The 27,658-nt window shown below is 38.5% G+C and overlaps 1 protein-coding gene across 2 annotated transcripts in view; it reads left to right on the top strand.

Moving 5' to 3' along the window:
* OXCT1 (3-oxoacid CoA-transferase 1) overlaps window positions 1-27,658 on the top strand; it is an 84,436-nt gene that overhangs the window by 19,434 nt on the left and 37,344 nt on the right. For both annotated transcript variants that reach the window (XM_080637586.1, XM_080637585.1), the window contains 3 exons: window positions 1,185-1,291; window positions 4,786-4,846; window positions 27,267-27,374. In XM_080637586.1, coding sequence (XP_080493712.1) covers window positions 1,185-1,291; window positions 4,786-4,846; window positions 27,267-27,374 — 276 coding nt within the window. The remainder of the gene's footprint in view (window positions 1-1,184; window positions 1,292-4,785; window positions 4,847-27,266; window positions 27,375-27,658) is intronic.

The following is a 27,658-nucleotide window of genomic DNA, read 5'->3' as shown; positions in this document are numbered from 1 at the left end:
AAAAAGTGTGGCTTCCAAGTGAGAAACAAGGGATTCATAAAGAAAATAGGTTCTTGGTGCCATAACTGTACTTCAGGAAGTAGATGCAGCTAATGCTGTAAATTCCAAATAGGATGCAAACTGCATTAAGTTCTACCTCAAGAACATGTCTGGGGTAAAGGTAATTTCTCCTGTTGTGGTTTTTTGTATTTTATATGTGGTTATTTTCAGTATTTAATTAATAACTTAGGGTTGGGGTTTTTCCCCCTCTTAATTTTCTTACTGAATATGTTAACATATTGTAATATGTTAACATATATGTAAAACATTAAGATGTTTTACAATTAGAAGGAACGTTTCATTTATTAATTTTATTAATATTTAGAATTTTGATAACATTTTTCTTCTACTTTTAACAATTGTGGAAACATCTCTCTTACCCTCCTCGGGCTTTTGGGAGGCTAATAATGTGACTAGCATGATTTGATCAAATCCATTTTGAATGCAGTTGTCATTTTTAAAAGCTCAGATCTCCTCCTACAGGACCGAAAACCTGACTTCTGACTTTTAGCATGCTTCCTCCCCTTCTCAGGATTTTTAACCAGGTCTCAAGTATTTGTGTATCCTCTAACTTTCTGCATTGTTAAGAGAAATGCTATTTCATGTTTCTATATAGGTTTAAAATATTAGCTGTTCATCAGTTACGTATTCTCACTTCAGGCACTATATCATTACAAATATTGATCATAAATGCAGAAAAATACAAATGAAATTCCACTCATCGCATGTTGTGAATTGAGTAATACGTCTCACTTTGTCCATTTGATTTTACATTTGGGGTGTCTGGTGGTGGGCAGTGATTATGAACTTACTCAGTACTTCTGCTTTAGCACTTCAGTTTTTGGTTAGCTGGTAGATGTGCAGGAAAAAGCATGTCTAATTCCAGCAGATGGAGCAGCAGCAATATGGATCCATTTCTCATACAGTTTCACTAAAGAGAGATACTATGATGAAACCGGGGTTTATAATCTTTCTATGCTTCTCTGTTATTATACAACTGAGCTGCAGTTTTTTCAGATGAAGTTTTGTGTAGTACCCGAAGAGGTCTAAATGTAATGGTTCATAGAATTAATCCCCTAAACAAATATTACGTGGGAGATCTGTTTGAAGAAACCTACATCTCAATAGTGTACTTTTCTCTGTAGGTGCGAGAGTTTGATGGCCGTCACTTTATTCTGGAGAAGTCAATTACAGGAGATTTTGCTCTTGTGAAGGCATGGAAAGCTGATCGTGCAGGAAACATAATTTTCAGGTATGACTTGTTTACCAGTGGGAAAAGATTCTTTAACGGTTTAGATAATGAAAGAGAAGGAGAATCCTGTCTCCTGTGCTATGGCAAAATAATATTTCACTGATTTCACTTTCTTTCATATTGCCTTTCCCTACTGGCATATTATACTACTTGAAAAACCAAAATATAATTGCTTTTTATAATGACTTTCGAGAATTCAAATATAGCTGTCAAATAAGGCACTGGTAGTTAAAAATGTGACTTAGCAGACCAAAGTTGTTATGATGACTTTGGAGAAATGTAGTGACATTCTTATAATTGCAATTTTCATGTTAGTTTGGGTCCTTCTTCTTGCGCATCTGAAGGCTGATTCAAGAAGTGCGAATTTATGTATATCAGAAGAGAAAGGACCAGAGTCAGTGTCCTGGCCAGTCAGTGATGGGAAAACTTGATCGTGCCCCCGAAAACTGTATTTAAGGTCAAATTCATCTCAGTGATACAGGGAGAGGCATTATATGAATTTAAATATCTTTTGCAGTGAAAAGTTTGGGTGTTGTGCTAGTGATAACATACTTTATTTGATGTTATCTCTAATTGATATTTGACTTTTTGATTTATCGAGTTGCTGTATTTATGCTCTGGTTTGTCCTGAACTGAAGCAGGAGAGGTTTACTTATGTTTAATGCCTGGTTTTCATTTGTTTGTTTATGGCTATCAGATGAGAAGGTAAGTGTTGTGGTAATCAGTTGCAGTTTACTACAAGATGCTGAATCATAGAATCACAGAATGGTTTGGGTTGGAAGGGACATTAATGATCATCTAGTTCCAAGTCCCCTGCCATGGGCAGGAACACCTTCTACTAGACCGAGTTGCTCAAAGCCCCATCCAGCCTGGCATTGAACACTGCCAGGGATGGGTCAGCCACAATTTCTCTGGGCAGCCTGTGCCAGCACATCACCACCCTCACAGAGAAGAACTTCTTCCTAATGTCTAATCTAAATAGCTCTAATCTAAAACTCTTGACATCCTGTCTTGCCCACTGGTTTCTGATTGAAAACTGAACTTTCTTGTGTGCATGCACGTGAATTTGATGGTGCTAAACTTCTTTCCTTAGAGTCTGGGATGTGGAATACAGGAAAGTCTTCCTCCTTGGGCTTGTCTTTGATCTTGAGCCTCTGGTGTCTGTGCTTTTACCCTGTATCTGTCTCCTGATACTTATTTCTGAAAAATTCTTTCATTCTTCACAGAAACCAAACTGATTCCATCTGCTCCGCTCCCCCCCCCCGCCTTTCTTTATGTTCTGTTGGTCTCTTTTTATGCCTTTTCCTCCCCCTCCTGCTCCTTTCAGAAGTCTTCATGTGTCTCCAAGTTCACACAATACAGTTGATACCAGATACTACATCTGCCTGGAGTAAAGACCTGAAAATCTTGATTCCTTCTTTCAAGTGTAACTAGTCAAAGATGGGAACATCGTCATCTAGTGTCTTACTCCATGCTGAGTACTGTTGGCTTAAAAGAATTTGCTCGTAATAAGCAGTGACCCATTCTGGTTTTGGATGAGACATATTGCCTGATGGCCTAGAACAGAGAAATATAGGCTCATTTCAGATCCTACGGGAGACAACAAAAGAGTATATTGTCATAGATAATAATGTAACAGTAATATTTCTGTGATCTGCAGGATGAAAAGGATGTCAAAAAACACACTTTCATGCCACATAGAGTCTATATATTCACTGTCAATGGGACTCTTACATACTTTTTTTATTGCATGACTTCTGTTTTTGTTTGCTGAGGTATGCCTAGATAGACATAGGCTTTGTTTACTCAAATCTGCCACCATTTTCACAGCAGTGTGGGACTCTTTCTAGAATGTTTCTCATGACATGGCGTGTTTTTTAGAAATGAGACGTTCAATTTCATAAAAGACTGCTGCTTCTAAAACACCTTTACTAACACCAGAAAATTCTAAATTGCATAAACTTTTATAAATTGTCTTTTATAAATGTCAAGCCCATTAACTCTTCATAGTCCGACATTGAAATGGTTTATTGTAACTTTTTTCCCTATGTAAAAATAATTTCATATGAATTTCTTTTACTGGCAGACTAGTCACTACTATCTTGAAAATTCTTTGGCTCAGAAAAGTAGTCATGTCTGCTTTCCCCATCTGTATCCATTTCCCTCCTCCTTTAATTCAGATTTTGCAATTCCGTTTTTCTTTTCATTTTTGACTCTACATAGTTTAGGGTGATAATTTACTAATAGCTAGAAGAATAGAAATTTTGGTGTTTTTTTTTTTAATTTTTTACTCTTTACTCTTAATGGTTTACATCCCTTTGTGTTTACACACAGAGGAGACCCATGGACAAAAGGAGACTTAACAGCTGCTGCATATGGCCAGTAAAACAGGATTTTCCCAAGATGTGTGTCTTTGGGTTTAGCTTTGATTCTGTAGGTCTCTGCAGATTTCTCTAGAAATCCTGTTAAAAGTGAAAGGTAGCCTCAGGAGTTGGCCGTTTCAATTCGCTACCTTTGGGGCCACGAGATGGCAGCAGCATCCCAAAGTTTGTCATGGCCGTGGCGTTAGGCGTGATCATCACGCAGAAGGGTGAAGAAAGGAGGAGAAGGTGTTGGAAAAGCAGGATGTTCAGAGAAAAAGAAAAGTTTGTGTGGAAAAGGAATAGGAGAGTTTGGCTTGTTTTGAACCCTAGTTTCATACATTTTGATGAAAAATTTTCAAGAATTCTGCCTTTTAAAAAAGAAAAATGCTGAGATGCAATCAGTGGAACCCCATTAAAAATATTTTTTCTTAAATATTCTGAAAAATGCATAGATGACTTGACACAGCTCGCTTGTTTTTCCTTGTGTCTTCTAGAATCTCGGTGCAGATCCCATCACAACTATACATGTCATGTGTTAGTTTTATTGCCTAGAGGTTCTTTTTCCTTGTTACAGAAATACTGTTTGGGAATACTTAGGATGAATGCCAGAGTTTTGCAGTGAGTGCCAAAACTGGCACAGGCTTTTCAATCAGAAGGGTTGGATTAAATTTACTACTGTGAAAAATGATATCCCAAGTGTTAGTCTGAAGTATGAAGGCACATGTGGGATTTGAGAGGTTGTTAGGCCTTGTGCTTCCCCCTGTGGAGATTAATTTAATTCTTTGTGCAGTGAAATAATAGGAAGGAACATTGTGCAAAGCCCAGCTTGCTGCTGCTCTTGGATCTATTAAATGAAGATATCAGTAACATACCCAATTCCAATCAGAGAAGGTGCTGATTGAAAAAGAGCTGTAATATTTTCTAATGTCACAAAATATGGTTTAATTTCATATGTATCTTACACAATTCATAATACTTTTCCCTCCTTTCTGTTTCCTTATTAGTCCTCTATTTGTCAAAAAGATTTGTGATATTTATATTACAGAGACACTTGTAGTAGCTTATCTCTGGAAAGTCTTTCCTGATACTGTTACAGCCTTTACTATTTATTCATTTTATATTTTTTTGCAGGAAAACTGCAAGAAATTTCAACCAACCTATGTGCAAAGCTGCCAAGACAACTGTGGTAGAGGTAGGAAATTGAAACATAGTAAGCCCTATACCCCTGTAGTCAACATACCCCTTCAGTTTACATGGTATTCTCAGGACAGAGTTCTCCTTTTCTTGACTCTTTGCTAGATTTCATATGAGGGACAGTGGTATAAATTGTATCCTTGGGTTGCCTACTCCTAACATTATGCTCTGTTTTAGTAATTAGTTCACTATGGTTCCTCAGTTTTTTATTGTTCATTTGATCCTGGCCAGGACTTTGTGTTCACTATGATCAGCCTTTGAAAGGGAAACAGAGCAACAACCTTAAAATTTCTAAATAACATGTGAATGAAAGAAGAAACAATAGTCTTAAACTGTGCTTGAGAAGATTAACATAATACCTTATGCAAAAATTCCTGAAAATAAAGATAAGTACATAACAACATCGATAGGGCAGATCATGGAGGTATCACAGCTGTGGGCTCTGAAATTTCATAAATTACATAAATGTAAGTCCAGAAGAAGATACAGACATTTGGTTATGCCTTGAGAAAGAGGCTGGACTAGATGATCTGTAAGTTTCTTTTTGTTCTTTTTCCTTGTTGTCTTAAACAATAATGTTTAAAACATTGGAGCAGCCTACATTGGAAATATATTAGTGACTGAAGAGTTGCTAAGGCATAGCAATATCTGCAAGAGAATGCTCTGTTCATTTTTTCATCTCTGTTAACTTTTTATATGCCTAATGAAAGCTATATAACGTTTGATAGTAAGATCAAGAAAAACTCTTCAGGACTATGTGTAGAAAATTCTAAACGGAATAGGCTTTTATTTCTTCAGTTCTGTTTTGGTTTTGTTTGGGTGTTGGGTTTTGCTCTGTTTTGGGTTTCTTTATAAAATCTCACATGGAAAACATTTGTTATATAAACATCTCTGGATAATACATTTGGGAAGTTGAGTTATTTCCTTGTGTTTAGAAGAACTATCGTAAAAAGTACTATAGAATTTGTCTCATGATTTACAGTGACAATTGAGCAGCAATACATGAATTTTCACAGTTGGTTTCCAAGAGAGGTTTAAAATATCTTTTCCATTTAAAAATGAAATAATTTTCCATCATTCCGTTTCCTTCTAGACAGTTGCCCTTCAATACTTTGTTCAGTCTGGCATTTAAAGAATTTAAGTAGATCAAAGCCTTCCACCTACATTCCATTTCATTCTCTCTGTCTGCTCTTCTATCCATATGTGATAGGGTAGAATTTTCTTGTCAGTGAGCAACAATTATGAGACGCCCTTCTTGCTGTAATTCCACTTAGCAATCTTAAGCAGATCTGCTGTGAGCTATGTCCACCTTGAATCTTGTTGCACTTTCAATACCACTTAGAAACTGACAGGCGTCTTGTAAAATGGTGCATTAATGTTTCTTCACAACTCTATTTTTTATGGACAAATTAATGGATGAAGAGACATAATCAGAGATCTAGGACAAATACATATTTTGAACCAAATGCCGTGCCTTATTTGCTTAACTTTTAAGTGTCTTTCTTCCAAAGTGGAATTCAGAATATTGTGTTGGGATTTAAGAGTTCAAAGCCAGGGAGTCAGAAGGAGAGACCTCGTTATGGCATTTAGCACTTTCTCAGTACAGAGCATTGTCAGCTTGCAGCTGTTTAGAGCTAATCACTAGGGAACCCAGGTGACTAAAAAGAGTTTTGCCTAACTCCTTAGTTAACATTGTTCAAGGCTGAAGTGTGAAAGACTCAATACCACTTACAGGGAGAAGAAAAAAGTTTGTGTAGGGTAGTAATTCAGATACTCCCTTGGCAGAGGGATTTCTGAATTCTGGTTCCTGTTCCCAGCTCTGTTTCCCTTTACCACCCACTGACCATTTAGCTTAATTCAGGTAGAGAGTCCTGTAAGTAGAGATTTGAAGTCATCCGTGCTACTTTCCATCAGACTAGCTACAGATCAGGCCTGTCTTCAGAGTCATGCATTGATTAATTCGAAATTGTAGGATTGCAGTTGCTTTGTATGGCATTCCCATCCTGATTTTGATGGTGGAGCTTTTCCACCTGTTATGCAACCAGACTTTTGCTGTCAACGTTTGCTTGTCTAGCATGAAGAGCAAAGCTGAGATAGGTGGCTAGGAAAAATTAGAAGCGTATCCCTCTAATATTTGATTCTGATTTTTGAGTTGCTGAAATTTTTCCTTTAAAATGAGTGCTATAAATACTAAGAAAAAGGGAACTGTTTTGATTTGGTTTTTTTGATGGATTTTGTTGTTGTTGTTTTTTCTCTTAGCTACTCTGGTAGTTTATTTATTTCTCTCTTCTTCCTTATTTGTATACATCAAGTTTTATCTAGTTCTTTAGAAACAATATCTTTTTCAGAAACAGAACTTAATTTGTTAAACTCTTAAGTTAGAAGAATGGGTGCTAGGCTGTTCCTTTATGTCACTATTAAGCCAGTAAGTATATTCAATCAGAGTATAATTTGAATTTTGGATGATAGGTTTAATCAGAAACTTATCCTACCTTGATGCAAATAAAACAAGAGGTGGAAAAACCATCCTTCTGTTTGTGCTTATTCCAGTGGTTAATCACCCTCACTGGTATAAATATGTCTTCTTACTGTAATTAGTTTGGTTCCATCTCTCCTGCTAGATTAGAAAATTTTCAGAAGTTGGCATTTCCTTCGCACTGGATGACTTCTCAGTGCTGTTAATATGATGAACAGTTTGAGGTCATGTGAATTCTAACTAGAAAACATTTTCTTCTGCTCTCCTATCCTTTTTATGTCCATCTCCTTCTTGCTCTGTTTTTTTTCTGAAACTTTACTAATGTGACTAATTGGAGTGTCTTCAGCATTGTAACACTGCTGCCACTGATGTCACCTGAAAAGTAGAGTTACTCTTTGGTCCTGCTGCTTCCTTGTTTGCATACTTGCACTCTTTGCTGATCATTATACAGGGCTCCTATAGCATTGCTTACATCTTGTTGATTCGTTTCCAGCATTCTTCAGAAAGTGTAATCAGTGTTTTCCAAAATACATTCTGTAAATGTAGCAGATATTTCTTCATCACAGATGTCCAACTTTGTGTTTTGTTATAAAACGTGTTATAGTTGAATAGACCAAGTTTACCTGTGTGTCTGGTTATCGATACTTCCTTCTTAGGGTTTATTATCTCACCAATCTTTCTCTCAATTTATTTCCGTTTCTGATAATTGATAAAAATATAGAATGGCACTTGGCATAGTGCATTCCATACCAAGGGAAGAATAAACTACTGTAAATCCAATCTCAAAGTACTTGTGAAATTGGTGGAAGTGGGAAGTGCCCTAGGAATCAATTTCATTTGTTAACTTGTCCTTTTAAGTTAACCTGAGGACCTGTGAAATTTCCTGGCATGCTTAAATAGTAAAAGACACTTTTTTTCCTTTAATGTATTAAAGCTGCTGACTCTTAAACTGAAGTCAGTGTGGCATTTTGCACTCTCAGGTGAAGTATGTAAAGACAACTTTTGTGACAATTCAGAGGTGAGAGAACTTGGCAGCATTTCCTGTAGGTATGGAGGATAAGAGTAGAGACCAAAAAAACTCCACCTCACAGACCCACAGACTGATACCTACTGCGTGCTTAGAAACTACCCCGTGCTGTGAGGAGCAGGGCTTCTCATCCTTCTGAAGGAGAAGAAGTCAGGCTGTAGTATCACCACCTATGTCCATGGCAAACACTGGAGAGTTATTGATTATTAAATTTCCCCAGAATTAATTTGTAATTAAAGTGTCTGACCCTCAGCCTTGTTTATTTTGACTAAGCAAATGGGCAGAAGTAGTTGTCCAGTACCTTTTTTAGGATCAGAGTGAAATGCAAGAGGTGTTTGCTGACCTGAACTAATATTTTGAAATGCCACATGCATTTCTTTTGTTTAAGCAATAGGAAATAGAACCTGCTAACATTCAAGATAATAAGGTTATATGCTGGGGCACAGAAGATCCAGCTGTTGCTGACGCCAGTTAGATTTCTACTTTAATTTAAAGATGACTAGTATTAAAGGTTAAAAAGAAGTTTTCAACTGAACTTCATGATTCCTGTTATTTGGAAGGTAACCTTTACAGAGAAAAAGGTTAAATAAACCAGTATTGGCAGCATTAGTTAGTTTGGTTTTATCTATGTGTAGGCAAAATTATGAATGGGTTTATTTGGTTTTATAGTTATACAGTGTTGCACTTAAAAAGTTCTCTGTGCACCTGCTTCTCGCTTTGTCTTGCAGAACTTGAGTTAGGTATGCAGAGCTGTAGCTCTGTCTGGCCCTCACACACTCAGCCTGAGGCTTTCAGTTGATTTTCCGATCTGTAAATGCTTTCCTGCTCCTATTGTGGAAAACCAGGAAAGTTGGGAAATCAGCTGTGACAGGTCATATATGAGCCACCAGCCCTTGAAAAGGTGCAGAGGAAGGGCTCAGCATGTGAAGAAACTTGAGGGCTTGTGTGGCCTTATGTAAGTGGTGACATTTCCAACAGTGCTGAATGAAGAAAGTATCTGCTGAATACAGCAGCCAGCAATGTCAGGCCCCTCAGCAGACCTGTTGAATGGTGTGATGGGAAATGAAATGTGTAGCACCTCAGAGTTATACGGATTATGTGTGCCTAGACTGCTAGAGCGAGGGCTGTGATATTAGGATGCTCCCTAATATGTGCCTCTTCCTATAGAGACACCTGTGAGCACAGCCCCACCGGGAGGGTCAGCTTTTGATGATAATGCCTCTTTTATGGAAAAAATTGGGGCAACCCAAAGCCACAGGAAGAAACATGGTGTCACCTTGCCATGTGTGGACCTCATCTCAGCATGGGAGAGGTGAAGGGTGATAAGAGACTTGAGCTTGATCTCTGCCGTGGAGGAGTACATGAACATTCATAACAGCCCCAAACACCCCTCAGCTCTTGTCTGTTTTCTTGCCCTTGCTCTTCTTTTTGATGAGACCTACTGAATACTTGTTGCTGATGAAGTGGTTTGAGACCTCAGCCACTACCATGATGTAAGTGTTTGATAGTGGTAATAGGCAGTATGTTTAGAAATATTTATTGACTGACTGTTTGAATATCCAGTTTGCATAATTTTCTTGTTCAGATTGCAGAAGATGGCTAAATATATCTCCTTGTGTAAACAGCATTTCCACCTCAAATAATATTAGGGGAGGTATAAAGAGACTGCACTTTCTCATAAAAATGCATTAAATAAAAATCATTAAACCCAGGGTTTTATCTGTGGTTGCCTAGTGACAACACAGCCACGTCAGTGAATGCCATTATCTCAGGTACAATGAACTGCACCACACTGAGGGACAGAAGTAGACTGGAATAAGCTATTTGTATCCTCTTATCTATGCTAAATCATGGCATTGTGTTTTATTGAGGAAACTAGAAAATGAATGCCCTTTTTTGGTGTCTGTTCTATTAAGTGCTCTTAACAAAGGCAAAACTTTCCTCAGATGCATAGCTCTATTCTGATAAACTCTTCAAGGTTTTTACATAGAGACAGTTTACTGTAAAAAAACCTGCAAGTGCTATTTTAAAGTGGAAAACAGAGTCTAAAAGAATCTTTTTCCTTACCTGGACACCCCATCCAAGGAACTTGAAATTGAACCCTGGTACAGGAAGTGGATTTGGAACGGGCACAGATTTTGCATTGAGATGTATTTCTGGGAAACCGCAGAGCAAGATTTAAGGCCAAGAATGATACAGAATTGAGGTCCTTCTGTGCAAATGCTGTAACCATTGTGTTCCTATGGCCTTTTCTGATATTGTTTAATTGCTCAGTGATGACTCTGTGTGTGCTGAGGCAGTGGTTGCTGAGGGAGTGTCCCACAAATCTGCAGTGGGGGAATGTTTTGTTTGAGAATCCCGTTTGGCACGGGATGGATGCTGAGCTGTTTAATCCTGCCACCTTACTAGAAGCATTTGGTACAAGTGGCAGTAAAATTATAGTTACCCTAATACATTAGTATAATATATGCAAAAGTTATGTTATATATAAAAATACATATTATTAATATAAGTATGGAAGTCTTTGCATCTTAAACACCTAGGTGGTTAGTCAGGTCTTTTGTCTATATGATTGGATTTACATACCTAGGTTTTGGCTAAATCCTGAATAAGAAATGCTTGTGGATCTCAATTTAGATAACCAAATTATAGATTATAGACATTACAACAATAAATAAACTTTAGATAAAAGATTTGAGTGAACACTTGTTGAGAGTGACTATGAACTGCAAGCTCATTATCCCCAGCAAACATATAAGGGAAAATGGCAAAATATCTCTTAGGAAGAATGGTTTTGTCAGCTCAAGGACTTGGTAGATAAAGGCTTCTGGGGGATATAACTAAGTAGAAATGAAATTTGAGGAAGGCTGTGTTTAGAGCTTGAGAATAAACTTTTCCACCATGGAGAAAGCATTGGAAGAGCAGTGGGAGTTTGACCTTATTCACACGCATTGTATTCTCAAACACTGAAAAGAAAAATGACAGAAAATGAGACCAAAATCAGATGTCTGAGGCTAAGCATTACAAAACTCAGACAAACAAAAAAATCTACGCACAAAGGAGCAAACTCAGAAATCTTCAGCAAAATAGACTTGAAAGCAGCAAGAAATGTTTCTAAGACTACATACGTAGTGGGCTGGGAGACCAAAGATGTTGATATATCATTGCTCCATGAGGAGAGTAAAATTACCAATACAGAGTACAAGAAAAGGCTTAAGTGTTTAATACCTTTTCTGGTTCAGTCTTCAACAACATTAAGAAGCAGTTTGGTGGCTATTGTGGCTCCAGTCATAGAAGGTTACAGAATTGATCAAGAGAAGGGTTGGAATTTAAATCCAGGGACTGCTACTACTGATTTGGAAAAGCAGCTCCTAGAAACAGTTGCATACCATTGCCACAGTAATTTCAGTTTTCCAAAAAGAATCCTACCCCTGGACTTGAATGCTCTTTTGTTGTTTTTATTTCACTTCATTGCTTTTGATTCCTTGCTTCTGTGTGTGCATATGTTTATTAAAAGATGGAACAGCAAAGCAAAATAGTTTTACAGCCATTGTGCAGTCCATCTTGGAATGATTTGGGCTGCACTTTAGTAGGCTGAGCTAGAAGGGATTTATTTTTACATTTAGTTAACATGTTTCTGACTTTCTTTAATAGTTAATTTAGGTATGTGGTTTTGTTTTGTGGTTTCTTTGGTTTTTTGTTTGTTTTATTTCTTTTTCTTTTTTCCCTACAGTTGCTTTTGTTTTATGTATAACCTCTAATTATGTAGGTACAGATTTGGCACTTCATTGCTTGAGTAGTGAATGTTAAATGGTTAAAATTCATAGCAGATCAAATTGTTACTGCTGTTCAGATAGTTTTACTTTCAAACAACGTTTGTGCTGAAAGATTTGATTTTTTTTTAATCTGTCTCTCATATTTTATTCCTTTCTAAATCAATACCTTCTTGAATGAGTTTCATGAGCTCTCTCAGCCTTCAGCTTCAGAAGCTCATTGCAGATGTGAATATAATTGTCAGTGAAAAAAAATCCTTTTATCCTTGTCACATGTATCACAGTATCACAGTATGTTAGAGATTGGAAGGGACCTCAAAAGATCAGCTAGTCCAATCCCCCTGCCAGAGCAGGAACACCTAGATAAGGTTACACAGGAATGTGTCCAGGCGGGTTTTGAATGTCTCCAGAGAAGGAGACTCCAACCCCCCTGGGCAACCTGTTCCAGTGTTCTGTCACCCTCACTGAGAAGAAGTTTCTTCTCAAGTTTAAGTGGAACCTCTTGTGTTCCAGTTTGTACCCATTACCCCTTGTCCTATCATTGTTTGCCACTGAGAAGAGCCTGACTCCATCCTCATGACACTCCCCCTTTATATATTTATATACACTAATAAGGTCCCCCCTCAGTCTCCTCTTCTCCAAACTATAGAGACCCAGCTCCCTCAGCCTTTCCTCATAAGGGAGATGCTCCACTCCCTTAATCATCTTAGTTGCCCTGTGTTAAGAACAAAAATGACATTCAAAAAGCACAAGCTAAGGCAAGTCCAGGCTTGACCAGTAGATACTGCAGATTGCGAGGAAGTCCGAGTGCTGGGGAAACTGATAGAAAGCCTTTGCTTCTATAGTTAAATTTAGTGGGAGATATTTTTTCATAAACAATTGTAGAAAGCCTGATGTGCTGTGCCTTTTTAGTATATTTCACTAAGAGTATCCATGTCCTGCATCATGGGAATTTGAAAATTAATAGGATTTAAAATACTCTAGATTTAACTTTTCATTGCATATACTAATGTGTACAATAAATTAGTGATAATTCTTATCCCCTGCTTTGTGTGTTAGATGTGTTAATCAATGATTTGTCGGTCTCAGCATTTTAAATCACGTATGCATATATCACTGAAAATATGGCACAAAGAGTTTTAGGCATGATTGAAGGATTTTATATGCATCTGTATTTTTATTTATGTTGTTAAGCAATAATTTATTTTCTGTGCTATTAATAGTCCTGATGGAGATTTCTAGTATGGAATGAGAAAGATTTGACATTCGAACTGAAAATAAAACAAGTTCATAATGTAAGTGCCAACTGACATGAAGCAAATGCATTTTTTCAGGTGGACAAATGCAGAGATTTGAAAAGCTGCAACTTTGTAACTATTGCTTCAGTGAGAATTTTGGAGTAAGCGTTTGAATCAGTAGCTCAGATTTTAGTGTTCTTTTGCAGCATCCTTCCCTGCAAATGCAATAGAATAGAATTATTCAATGAAGAAAGTGATCCTTTAAAGAGAAGTAAAAGGATTGAGATACAAAGACTATCTTGATTTCAAATCATGTTTATTTTTCAGGCTGCAGAAGATGGTAAAAGAACGGATGAGGACCACAAAGTAGTTTTCTATTTCGATCTCCCAAACAGTTTCCTGATATTTATTAGAAAGTCACCTAGTCTTCCATTTTTTTCCAAAACTACATTAAATTGCTTTGTACATTACATTTGTACTTCTACAGTCATGAAGTCCACTGTGTGAACGTGCACTCCTATTGATATTCCCACAAATTAGATACTAAATTCCTTAGTTTGCCACATGTTTATACTGGTGTTTTTGTGGGGGTTTTGTTTGTTTGTTTATTTTTTATTATTATTATAGAAAAAAAAGCACATTTCTCTTTTCCGTTAACTTTCAGACTAACTCAAATGTGTTATACCAGGTTTTTTTTCTTGTTGTTGAAAGAAACAAGGGAAAGCAGACAGGAGAGCTAGAATATGTTCTGGTTGAAAATAAGGCAACTATGTAGCCAATTGGCTGTGTAAGCAACATGCCAAGCAGCATCTGTGCTTGCTAGACTCTCAAAGTGCTTAATTTCTCGAAGACAGAGCATCAAGAGCTGCAATTAAAGGTACAAGCACTACTAGCAATTAGTTGTTTAACTGTTTTATTAAGAAATCTAGTAAACTGGTTTTCTTAATAAAAATAGTTTGCATTTTCCTTATTCTTCCCTCAGTACCTTCATAATAGAAACTTGGTTTCTTATACCAAAATCTTTGCCTAATTGAATTCCAGGCTGGTGGAAGTTGTACTGATGTCTCATGGTTTTCCCTTGTTCTTTTAAGGGAATTAGGCAAGTTCTTATGCACCCTTGTTTCTGTTGCTTTTACACTGCTGTTTTTATCTTGTTGTTGTTGTTGTTGTGTATTTTGAAAATTCTTGTAGCTTTTGTAACATTTTAGGATGAGGCCAGCTGAGATTGTGGTTTTTCAGTACTTAAAAGGGGCCTATAAGAAAAATGGGGAAAGACCTTTCAGGAAAAACCTTTCAGGAAAGACCTGTTGCAATAAGACGAGGGTAATGGGTTTAAACTAAAAGAGGGGAGATTTAGGCTGAATGTGAGGAAGAAATTCTTTACAATGAGGGTGGTGAAACACTGGCAGAGATTGCCCAGAGAGAGAGTGGATGCACCATCCTTGAAGGCATTCAAGGCCAGACTAGATGTGGCTCTGGGCAACAGGAGATGACCCTGCTTATTGCAGGGAGTTGGACTAGATGATCTTTGACGGTCACTTCCAACCCAAGCTATGCTGAGATACCGGCTTCCTCGCCTGAACAGCAGCACATTCTTGATGCTGTGGCATTTGGTTACCTCTTGTAAGGCATTTAGGAGGGGTTGTGCTTTGTGTTTGCCTTTGCTACCAGCAATTAAAAAAGACTACTGTCCCCCACATTGAAGTAGGCTATTGCTTGATTTTCCTCAGCTATGTATACTCTCAGTGTGTCCTGGTGTAGTGCATTGAGAAGAGCTATCTTCACATGGTTTTGATCTTAAATTTTACAGAAATGTGATGGTAGATGTGCTTCATTCATTCACAATTAGAACTAATTTGGGGTTTTAAGAAAAAATATATTTAAGGAACTAGATTGAGCAATTGTACAAGTAGACATGAATTGCTGTTTGTTATGGATTCTATCAGATTCCATTAAGGTTGAACATATACCAAACTAATGTATCCTATTTAGCTGTCTGCCAGGAGGCTTTTGGGAAAGGGGAAGACCATGTGGGTTATATAAAGTTGGCCACTTAACTTTAAATCATAACCTAGCAATAATGTATTTCTATTTTGAGGGGCTAGGGAGGGAAGGCTTACAAACCCAAATAAACAGTTTATATAAAAATCAGTTTAAATAAGTTGCATAAGAGCTCTGTTGGGAATTTTAAGCAAATTAGTATTGACTTGATGTTCTTCAAGGTTATTCCAACTGATTTATAAACACAGAGACAGAATAGAAAACTTGCTATAATCACGAGATTAGAGATCATACCTGTTATGACTTTGAATATCAGGTGTGCTAAAGACAATTTTTCACTATTGCTAGAGGAAAAGAAATAAAAGCTTTCTCATTAGTGTGATAAGCACAAAAACTTCTTATTTTTATGGCATGAAGAGCTGATTTATGTTTCTATCAGCTTCATCAAATAACAATTTTTGTTCTGTGAAGCACTTTATTCGTGTTTTTTATTTCCATGCCTGTCTAGTGCTTTGCTTTCCAGGCAGATTTCAGGAAGGATAATGATTAAGTATATTTAAGTTTTATTTTTCTTAAAATTTGTTACTTGCAATCTCTTGATACCCACATTCCTGTGGTTTCAGATTAATCTGTTGGAAGTGTAGAAGCCACATGACATACTACCATCAGTTGTTTTCTTTCTTCTGATCCTTTCTTTGGAAAATACTCTGACTACCTTCTTCCTTAACACTGCAGAAAAGCTGTATCATGGATATTTGGGGTTTGGGGGTATCTGCTGTGGGTTTGAAGGCAGAATGGACCACAGCAATCCCTTGTTCAGAAGGAAAGTGGTAGCATGTAGTTTTCAAAAGTCCTTGTAACTACCACTGTCTATAATGAGCATCTGAAATAAAGATGATAAATAATACCTATGTGCATGTAAAATGCCATTTAGAAATGATGAGTCTCTTTGTTGCCTTTATTGAAGTACAAGCAGAGTTTCTTTTACTTACCAGAGAGACCCTGCAACATATTTGTTACAAAATAGTTGCTAATATATTGATTTGCCCTGTTTACCTTCCTGTATGTCTCGTGCTTAATGTGCTCTGGTTTGATTCTGAGATGTATTCCTTGAATTTGAAGGTGGTATAGTTGGACTTGCATAGCCTGGAAAATGCAAAGAACTGTATTTGAATTGTATTTGGGTTTTGGTGGTGTTTTTTTGGGGGGTTTTTTTGTGCTTTTTTGGGTTTTTTTACTTTTTTTACCTTCAGTACTTAAATTCCAGTTAGTTCATTTTCAAAAATAGAACTTAAATTTAGCTCCTGACCTTTAACTTATATTTCTTTGAATGCGTGGGAGATGGGATTTCTTTCAGTCTCGTCATTTGTCAGTTATTTATTTTTACCTTCTAATAATTCAAAGGATTTTTAGTCTTCATGTATTTTAATAATAAGTAAAGGAATAATGTATTTAAAGCAATGCACTTTTTTTTGTTCTCTCTTTTTTTTTTTTAATGTTGAATTATATCTATCATTCTAGTAAAGTTAATTCTATTAGCAGCCCTTCTGGAGTGGAAGGATTAAAGATGTGGGCAGTTACTGTATTCAGCAGAGGTACCTAGTACAGGTTAAACAGGTCCTCTCACCATTAGCCAGCCCTTAACAGATGAAGCTTATGTTCCTCTGATTGTAGGGTATTTGTTTGTTTCCTTCTGGCTCTTCTCCCATTAATTTAGTTACCTGATTGAAAAATAATTACATAATCATAGAATCATAGAATAGTTAGGGTTGGAAAGGACCTTAAGATCATCTAATTACAACCGCCCTGCCATGGGCAGGGACACCTCCCACTAAACCATGCCGCCTAAGGCCTCATCCAACCGGGCCTTGAACACCACCAGGGGTGGAGCATTCACAACCTCCCTGGGCAATCCATTCCAGTGCCTCACCACCCTTACAGTAAAGAATTTCTTCCTTATATTCAATCTAAACTTCCCCTGTTTCAGTTTGAACCCGTTACCCCTTGTCCTGTCACTACAGTCCCTGGTGAATAATCCCTCCGCAGCATCCTTGTAGGCCCCCATCAGATACTGGAAGGCTGCTCTGAGGTCTCCACGCAGCCTTCTCTTCTCCAGGCTGAACAGCCCCAACTTTCTCAGCCTGTCTTCATACGGGAGGTGCTCCACCCCCCTGATCATCCTCGTGGCCCTCCTCTGGACTTGTTCCAACAGTTCCATGTCCTTCCTATGTTGAGGACACCAGAACTGCACACAATACTCCAAGTGAGGTCTCACAAGAGCAGAGTAAAGGGGCACGATCACATCCTTTGACCTGCTGGTCACGCTCCTTTTGATGCAGCCCAGGATACAGTTGGCTTTCTGGGCTGCGAGCGCACACTGAAGCTGGTTCATGTTCATTTTCTCATCAACCAACACCCCCAAGTCCTTCTCCGTAGGGCTGCTCTGAATCTCTTCTCTGCCCAACCTGGAGCTGTGCCTATGATTGCTCCAACCCAGGTGTAGGACCTTGCGCTTGCCATGGTTAAACTTCATCAGGTTGGCATCAGCCCACCTCACAAGTGTGTCGAGGTCCCTCTGAATGGCATTCCTTCCCTCCAGTGTATCAACCGAACCACACAGCTTGGTGTCATCGGCAAACTTGCTGAGGGCGCACTCAATCCCACTGTCCATGTCACCAACAAAGATGTTGAACAAGACCGGTTCCAACACCGATCCCTGATGGACACCACTCGTTACCAGTCTCCAGCCGGACATTGAGCCATTGACCACAACTCTTTGCGTGTGGCCATCCAGCCAGTTCTTTATCCACCGAGTGGTCCACCCATCAAATTGATGTCTCTCGAATTTAGAGACAAGGATATCGTGTGGGACAGTGTCGAAGGCTTTGCACAAGTCCAGGTAGATGACATCAACTGCTCTACCCCTGTCCATCAGTTCCGTAGCCCCATCAGAGAAGGCCACCAAATTGGTCACGCAGGATTTCCCCTTAGTGAAGCCATGCTGGCTGTCACCAACCACCTCCTTGTTTTTCATGTGCCTTAGCATGCCTTCCAGGAGAATATGCTCCAAGGTTTTGCCAGGCATAGAGGTGAGACTAACTGGTCTGTAATTCCCCGGGTCATCCATTTTCCCCTTCTTGAAAATGGGGGTTATATTTCCCTTTCTCCAGTCATTGGGAACTTCACCTGACTGCCATGATTTTTCAAATATGATGGACAGTGGCTTAGCAACTTCATTTGCCAGCTCCTTCAGGACCTGCGGATGGATTTCATCAGGTCCCATGGACTTGTGTACGTTTAGGTTTTTAAGATGGTCTTGAACCAGATCCTCTCCTACAGTGGGCCTAGGGTCTTCATTCTTACAGTCCCTGCATCCAGCTTCCAAGACTTGGGTGGTGTGTTCAGAATTTTTGCCAGTGAAGACTGAGGCAAAGAAGTCATTAAGAACCTCAGCCTTCTCCAAGTCCAGGGTAAACAGTTCTCCTGATAGCTTCCAGAGAGGGCCTACGTTGTCTCTAGTCTGTCTTTTATTCACTATGTACCTGTAGAATCCCTTCCTGTTATCCTTAACATCCTTAGCCAAGTTTAATTCTGACTGGGCCTTAGCTTTCCTAACCTGCTGTCTAGCTTCCCGGACAACATCCCTGTATTCTTCCCAGGCCGCCTGTCCTTGCTTCCACCTTTTACAAGCCTCTTTTTAACTTTGAATTTTCCTCAGCAGCTCCTTATCCATCCAAGGAGGTCTCCTGGCCCTCCTGCTGCACTTCCTTCTAGTTGGGTTGCAACACTCCTGAGCTTGTAGCAGGTGATCCTTGAATAACAACCAAGAGTCTTGGGCCTCCCTGCCCTCTAGGGCTATATCCAATGAAACCTTACTGAGCAGGTTCCTGAAGAGGCCAAAGTCTGCTCTCTTGAAGTTCAGGGCAGTGAGCTTGCTGCACGCTCTTCTCACTGTCCTGAGGATCTTGAATTCTACCATCTCATGATTGCTGCATCCAAGGCTGCCCTGGAGCTTCACATTTCCAATACACCCTTCCCTGTTGGGGAGCACAAGGTCAAGCATGGCACCTCTCCTTGTTGGCTCCTCTATTACTTGCAGAAGGAAGTTGTCACCCACACAATCAAGGAACCTCCTGGATTGCTTGTGCTGGGCTGTACCGTCCCTACAACAGATGTCAGGGTGGTTGAAGGCCCCCATGAGAACAAGGGCCTGTGGGCGTGAGGCTGTTCCTATCTGTCTGTAGAGTGCTTCATCTGCAGATTCCTCTTGATCAGGAGGTCTGTAACAGATCCCCACAGTAATGTCCCCCATCGCTGTTCTTCCTTTAACCCTAGCCCAGGAACTCTCTGTTGACTGCTCACCTGTCCGCAGACAGAGTTCCATACTCTCCAGCCTGTCCCTAACATAAATAGCAACTCCCCCTCCCCGCCTGCCGGGCCTGTCTTTTCTAAAGAGCCTGTAACTTTCCATTCCAACACTCCAGTCATAGCAGCCATCCTACCATGTTTCTGTGATGCCAACTATATCATACCCCCATAGATGTACACACATCTCTAATTCCTCTTGTTTGTTCCCCATGCCACGGGTGTTTGTATAGAGGCATCTGAGCCGAGCTCCAAATGAAGCCGGCTCACTGGCTGGAGCGGCTGGAATATCTCTACATTGTTCCAAGCATTTATTATAGGTGCTGGCAACTGACTGGGTGTGTTGGGATGGAATGATGCCCCCTTCCCGCAACACATCCAGTTTAAAGCTTTCTTGACCAGTCTGGCAAGCCTTCTACCAAAACCACTCTTACCCTTCTTCATCAGAGCAGCTCCACCAGCCCCCAGTAGACCTGGCCTACAAACTTGGGTCCCTTGTTCAAGACACCCAAACCTCTGACTATGACACCAGCCTTTTAACCATTTATTAACCTGGGCAGTCCTCCTAGCTTTTTTAAGGTCCTCCCTGTATTCTGGAGAATTGACGAAAAGACTATCTGAGCTCCAGAGCCCCTAAACACCTCTCCCAGGGCTCTGAAGTCCTTCTTTATGTTCTCCAGGCTACTGCGATCTACATCATTAGCACTCACATGGATCACTAGAAGTGGGTTATAGTCTGTGGGACTTACTAGAGCAGGCAGCCTCTCTGCAACAACCCTCATCTGTACCCCAGGTAGGCAACACACCTCCCTTGAGACTGGGTCAGGCCGACAGATGAGTGCTTCTGTCATAATGTAATCTAAAAAAAAATCTTCTAAAATTGCCTTTCCAGATCTGAGAAGGCAATTTTATATGTATTCCACGTGGATGTTTATGTTTTATTTTGTATTAAGAACCTAGGCTGAATAGAAATTTGGCAGTTTGTAATTAAGATGTAAGAACATAGTTATGTTCCTGGTCTTGCTGTCAGTACTATCATTCAGTGGAGTGCAGTAAAAATAAGCACGGAGTACTCTGAAATCACCTAATTTTATCAAGAAAGCACAAGTCACAAAATGTGATAACAACCAGCATGAGTTCATTGATAGTTTATATAAAACCAACCAGACTTAAAGAAGGGATTAGGAAGGAATCACTTTTTAGGTGTTCCTGCTACAGAAGGCTGAGTTGGTTGGTAATACTGGGACTGAGAGAATGCTGAATTACAAAGTAATTAGGTAATTTTGCAGTAGAAAAATAGTGTAAAATCCAAATGAATAAATTTAAGGAAGCAAGAAGATAGCTATCATTTACCACTAGCTTTTGATGCATACAGATTTATGTAGACCTACTTGTGCAAATTGTCAAACAAGCAATTCCATCAATTTAATGGAGTAACTTCAGTGACCAATAACAGTTAGCAGACTTTCCTTTTTTCTTCATTATCTCTTTTGCAAACATCTTGAGGAAAGCCCTGCAAGTTTTATCTTATACTTATGAAATATATTTTTACAGTATATCTTCATAGGCATGATTGATAGCTACTCTTTTATATGATCACTTCTATTGTGATTTAAGTGAATCTGCCCAAGTGAGTTTTTATTTTGGGTAAAACTTTCCAGTTATAAGGAAAAGAAAGGTGAAAATACATTGTTTTGAGAATGTTATCTTCTTAGGGTTATTCCTTTGAGAAATCTCAGTATCTTCTCACTTTGATCATGTTCTTGAAACTTAAGAATATTGTCTATTCTGGCTGTGCTAAAATGCAACTAGCTAAAAAAGCTCTGAAGAAATGTAGTTTTATGTCTATGGTAGAACTTTTTCAGAGGCTAGTGTGTAAATTTTTCATATTCTTTGGTGCATGCACACAGCTTTACATATAGATAGTTTTTGCAGTTAACAAGCATGTTTTCCCTTACCTTTGCGATTGTTATTCCAGAATTTCTGTGTGTGAGTACCTAACACAGGTATTTTCAGTTGTTTTCTTCTGTCAGCAGTACAGCATATAGGAAGATGCAAAATGCATGGAAGGAAAGGGGGCAGTTAGAGGAAACAAGCAGTAGGTGCAGAGAAGTGTGAGAGAAGAGATTAAGCCTGAGGCAACTGGAAGTGGAGGTAATTGAAGAGATTTAAAACAGAAAACAAAGGTCAAATGTATAATATAGCAAGGGCTCCTAATTTGTGAGGATCTATAGCAATAAGATAAAAAACCTGGAGATAAACCTAGGAGACTTATGTCAGCTTTGCTTCCCTCATGATCAGAAATGACATACTGGCAGCACAACCTCACTGTTTTTCTCTGTGGTGTTCACAGAGGATAACAGTCTACTAGAAAACAGGAAAAAGTGTAAAAGTACCTAGGATCTTTATTGGTGTAGAACAGTCAGAGAAGGAACAGTGCTATTCCTGTCTTGCAAAGAGAAGGAAGCATACAGTGAAATTACAAGAGCTAATGAGAAATGTTTTTCATAGTAGTTAAACTGTAGGAATGTCATGATAGGGTCTCTTAGGTTCCAAGAAAACTATTGGACAAGTTTATGGTCCGTTAGAAGCTATGAAGCAAGGTGGTCTATGTCCAGCCTCTGACTGAGGATGTCCTTAAACTGCACATTGCTAGAAGTGGAAGAATGGAACCAGAAGTACCACACTTCTAATCTCCCTTTCTTTGCCAAAAAAGAAGGGCTACTAGACTAAATGGACCTTCAGTGTGACCCAGGTCAGTCTCATTAGGCTATTCTCTAATAAACCTGAACTTTATTTTTTAACTGTTTTTTACGGTTCCCTTGCCCCTCACTATGCTTATGAAGGCATTTATTCCAAGTCTGATATGATGATAATGTGGTGATTATTGACCAAGATGTGCTTTTATCAAGACTACTTGGTAGTTGCTTGATTTTTAAAGTTGTTGGAAAAGTCTCTTTTTCAGGATGGCTTCTGACTGATTGTCATTTCATTACCATTGCAGTTGGGCAGGAGTAGAAACTTCATAGTCTGGCTGATCTTAGTCAGAAAAGTACAGAAAGGAACTCAGAAGATCCTGTTTTACCTCGCTTCATGCAGGCAGAACTGAGCAAATATTCACCTGCTTTGCTCTTTCCTGTAGCTCAATAAGTATATATGTATAGTGTGTTTTTAATTTCCAGTGACCTGTTTTTAGAGTGTATTTCACTATTTTGCAATATCAAAGTTTCTTGTGAAATTCAGTCTAAAAAAATTGACCTTGAACCTTTTTTTTTTTTTTTTTTAAACCTTGTTTGTCTTTAGTAATGGGAATGATTGAGCGTTCTGGGATCTTGAGTACAGCAGGCACACACAACCTTTCCTCATAGCCCCTGTTTTGCTTTTAATTTTTCTTTTAAATTCTCATGATTTTATAAATGTTATGCTGAATTTTGCAGTGACGTGCTGACTCTTCCAGTAGTGAAATGGGTAACTGCTCTAATGAGTTTGTCTTGGGCTGAATTTGATTTCATTCTTAGGCTGTTTTAAGCATTTGACCAGTTGTAATTTTTTATTCTACTTATGTTCTGCAGGGTAGTTTTACTACTTCAGTTTGAAGATCTCAAGTGTACTAGGATCATTAAGATAGTGATAGAGAGATTTAATAAAGCCAGTGTAAAAATAAGCTCCTTAAAAATGCACAGGTTTTGCTAAGCTCTTTGTCTCTCCCAGTCTCTTTCTCTCTGTCACTCACCCACACATGCACATTTTTGATTTTTTTTTTTTTTTTTCTCATAATAAGGAATTACATTGTCATTTCTGGTTATAGCTCAGTTTTACGAAAATTGAGATTTAAAACCTAAAGAGCTGAAAACATTTCATGTATCATAGAGGACCTAATTAGGCTGCAGAAATAGGTTGAAAGGTACATACTCAAAGGAAAGGCCTTTTTATTTTCATGTGTTTTGGCATGAATATTTGTGTCCTTGTAATTTACTTGCCAATATTTGGTCAAGAACCAGAGTTCTTTATCTTTCTAATGGAAGTCCATCACCTTTGAGGTTCCTTTTCTCTCTCTGGAAGCCGTCAGAAATTCTGAGGTAAAGATGTAGAAGAGTAGCTAAATTTCCATAAGCAAAGATAAATCAAACTACTTGATATAGGGAAAAGTAGATGTAAATTACAGAAGGAAATGATATTGTGAAACAAATGACCACTGATTCTATGAGTGCTGATACCAAAAGGAATGGCAGAAGGCTCTTGTGAATCATAGCTGAGAGCAGCTTTTATGTTCTGGGTGTACTTGCAGATTAACCAGTATTCAAGAATGATTGAATTTATTCATTCTGGTCTCTGTCAGCAATCAAACAAGATTTGCAAGAACATTTATGCCCAGGAAGAAAACCAATACTATGAAACTCTTGAAACAATGACAGGATTTTTGAATCACGCACACATCAGAGTCTTCCCAAAAGAGGGAACGCAGCCTGTATGGTCTCTTGATATTACTCTTTACCTGTGTAGCAAAGATGTAAACATTTTCTGTCTTCTTCTTTATTGATGAACTTAAGATTTAAAATTTACAAATATGATCAAAACAATCTTGAGTATTTTGATTTTCTAATTTAAAAAAGTGCAGGAGGTGGTCTGCCCTAATTATGCTTTTGCCAGACTTTGTGTCTCTTGGGTGGAATGCCATAGAATGATTTTTTATGCTTACAGGGATTCTTCTGTACATGACAAAATAAAGCCTGAGGCAAGGTAAGTAGAGGGAAGAAAGAACTAAAGGATAGATAAGAAGAAGAGCAGGTCAGGAAGAAAACTCACACACCCCCTTTTAACTATTAATATGAATGCTTGCCTGCATGTCTCATTGAGGTTTAGCAGCTTTATGTTACGGAAAACTCAATAAAAGAATATGAAACCTGAAAGGGTAATGAATATGCCCAGATATGAAACTATTTATTTTTGCACTATCCTTCTTGTCTAGAAGGATGCTTGGGTTATATCTTGCAGTGGTCACAGAAAGTTAAGTTGCTGATTCCCATTGCTTGCAGATTTCCCAGTTTCACTTTTGTTGGCACAGCTTCATTTGTGGTAGCACGGCTGGCAATACTGATGAGGTAGCTGGCAGCCCACCTACAGTGTCTCAGCTGGAGTATGTTCTAGTTCCCTGTAAGCAGAGTTGGGAGAGAGGGTGGATCAATCAGGTGACGTGTGCTTCCACTGTGTGAATTCTTTCTGTTTCATATTAACATGCTGATTAATTTCACTTGCAGAGCTGGATGATATGTATTGCAGAGATTACATGCAAATTTTTAATCCCTTTTCAAAATTCCTTTTTATTGCTAGATGGATATTTGAATATGCTTAATTTTAATTACATTTGATGCTTATTTCACATAAGAGTAGGAGATGTAAATTGCAAAGCACCAGTAAGAATAGTAGGGGGACTGCCTGTGAACACAAAGATGGTCCAGTCTGCAAGAATCCTTAAGCTCATTTGAAATCCCTGGGACAAAATGCAGTTTGTCTCTGTTACGTTCATTTAGGAAAACATACAGAAATAATAAATAATTATGTTGATGGATCTTGAGGGGAAAAGCTATCACACTGACTGCTGTTTCCAAAGAGACAAAATACTAACCAATTAAAGGGATAGGGTGACTAACAACAAAATCCAATTTATTGTTGGATAAGTTATTTATCCTGTGTATTCTATGGGGGAAAGATACAGTGTGTCAAGTTTTCTGATGATATAATTCTGTTGAAGTTGGTTGAATTGTGCCAGCAAAGATTCTGGTTTTATAATCTCAGCTACTGCAGCAAATAAATGCAAGTGTTTCAATGAGAAAGTTCAAATCAGTAGCAATTAGTATTCCTCAGGCCTAGTTTTCCACCTGATAAATGAGGATAACTTTAGTTAAGAAAGGTGAATTTGGAAATTCTGCTGATAGCAGATCATCTCTGCTTTTGCATGGCTTCATTGAAAAGTCTTTTCTCTGAGCATGTTGTGATAGTAGTCACTGCACCAAGAGTGCAATGTCTTTCAGCTGTGTGCTTCAGGATTTTTTCATTTTACCCTGTGTTTTGACTTCATCTCCATCTTAATTTTAAGGTTCATGTATAAAACAGCAAATTTTAAGCGAGATAGGGGATGGATGCGATTGCATCATTTTTCATGAAAACAATAGTCTGACTTCTTAAAGTACTTGTTCTGATTGTCCCTCTTTATCTTGTGGATTAGGACTTTTTGGAAGTGTCTGCTTTCCATGGACACTGATTTTGGTGTTGCTGTTATTGCATCTTCCTTACAGCTGTTGCCTCACAGATTTCACAACTTACCTCATTCCGTCTGTTTACCCCAGGGCTTCTTTTAAGGATCATCTGAACCTGATCCTCCTCATCTTTAGTTTATTTTTTTATCTCCCTCTGCTGTTTTTAGCGTGGATTTGTTTGTTTGTTTACTGTCACACTGCAAGGCACGGTAGGAAGGTAATTGCTTATCAGATGTACTATAGATTTTATTATTGATCACATTGTGCAGTAACAGTAGGATGTCAAACTGAATTTTAAGCTCTTTAATGTTGCTTCACTGGTGATGGCTGCTAAATGATGTACCCTTACGGATATGTCATAACCTGGGTCTTGTTTTCTGGGTTATACTTCAGACATTCTTGAAAGCTTAACTAGTTCTTGGTGATAAAGCAGTTTAGAAACTTAATTTATTTTTTATTAGATTGTTTCAGATGTTATCTTTGACCTGTAGCTTTAATGTTATACATTGTCTCTGTGGTCAGATGCAGGTACAGCCGTAACACAGTGTCTGTTTCCTGTCAGAGAGTTGTGAGTGCTCTGCACATAAGGCTTGTAGGGAAAGCACCAGACACAGCCGAGGGTTTGTGCTGCAGGCATCTGACCAGAGCAGGGTCTCTGCATTGACCACCCTGAATTCAGGTATAGAAGGAAGGAAAGAAAATCCTGTTGTCTGTTGTGCTCCAAATAGGTGAAATTTCAAATACACTCTATGGGATGGTGACATTTTGTGCTGAATCTCTACTTCACTAAACATAGAGACTTCTAGATTTTAGCATCTCTCTTACAATCAATTATTACAGTTCAAATATTTTCAATTTTATGTTCAAGTACACCATGTAGAAACTTCAAGCCAGCTTCTCTGTTTGTGTCCTTAGAATTCCCAATTCTGCTTTATACCCTGACATTTTGTTACCAGCATATTGCTTCTCTCTATTTAGATGGAAATTATTTGTAGGTAAAACCAATTCTGATGTAACTATATTGTATGTTTTATCAAGGTGGTCATACAAATTGCGGTGTTAAAATGTAAACTACTTTCAATTTGTATGTAGAAATGTCCTTCGAAAGAAGAGGAAACCTAAGCATCTAAGCCAGCCTGTTTTAAAGGGTGTATCTATTTTGTCCTATTCCTTAATTTTCTCTATTTGATCCACTGTATATTTAATATTTGAAACCTCATGGCTAATGTGTTGTTGAATAAGCTTTTCTAAATGTTTTCACTTTTCCATTTCTCTCTACAGGTGGAAGAAATTGTTGATATAGGAGCATTTGCCCCAGAAGACATTCACGTTCCCAAAATCTATGTTGATCGTCTGATACAAGGAGAGAAGTTTGAGAAGAGAATTGAAGTAAGTAGCTGAGTGTTTGGTCACGGCATATTTCAGCTTGGTGGGTATTTTAGAATATACAGGGTTTTTACTCTAGCCACCAAGTCTTAGCACTGAGAACATAGTGTTAGAAACACTTGTTGAGTTTTGCTAGAAGCTTGGGTAGGTACTTACGTAGTTAGTAGTTAGGTGTGGGCCTGAGAATCAAGCATTATTTCCTATACCTCAGCCTCTCTGGTTCATCCCTGAATAACTTAAGAGCAACAGCCTGTAGTCCTGGGTGCTCTAACGCAGCTGAAATTTTG

Source organism: Psittacula echo (assembly GCF_963264785.1).
Source record: "Psittacula echo genome assembly, chromosome: Z".
NCBI classification, from domain to species: Eukaryota; Metazoa; Chordata; class Aves; order Psittaciformes; family Psittacidae; genus Psittacula; species Psittacula echo.
The sequence above is the reverse complement of the archived record's forward strand: the minus strand, read 5'-3'. Positions and strand labels throughout refer to the sequence as shown.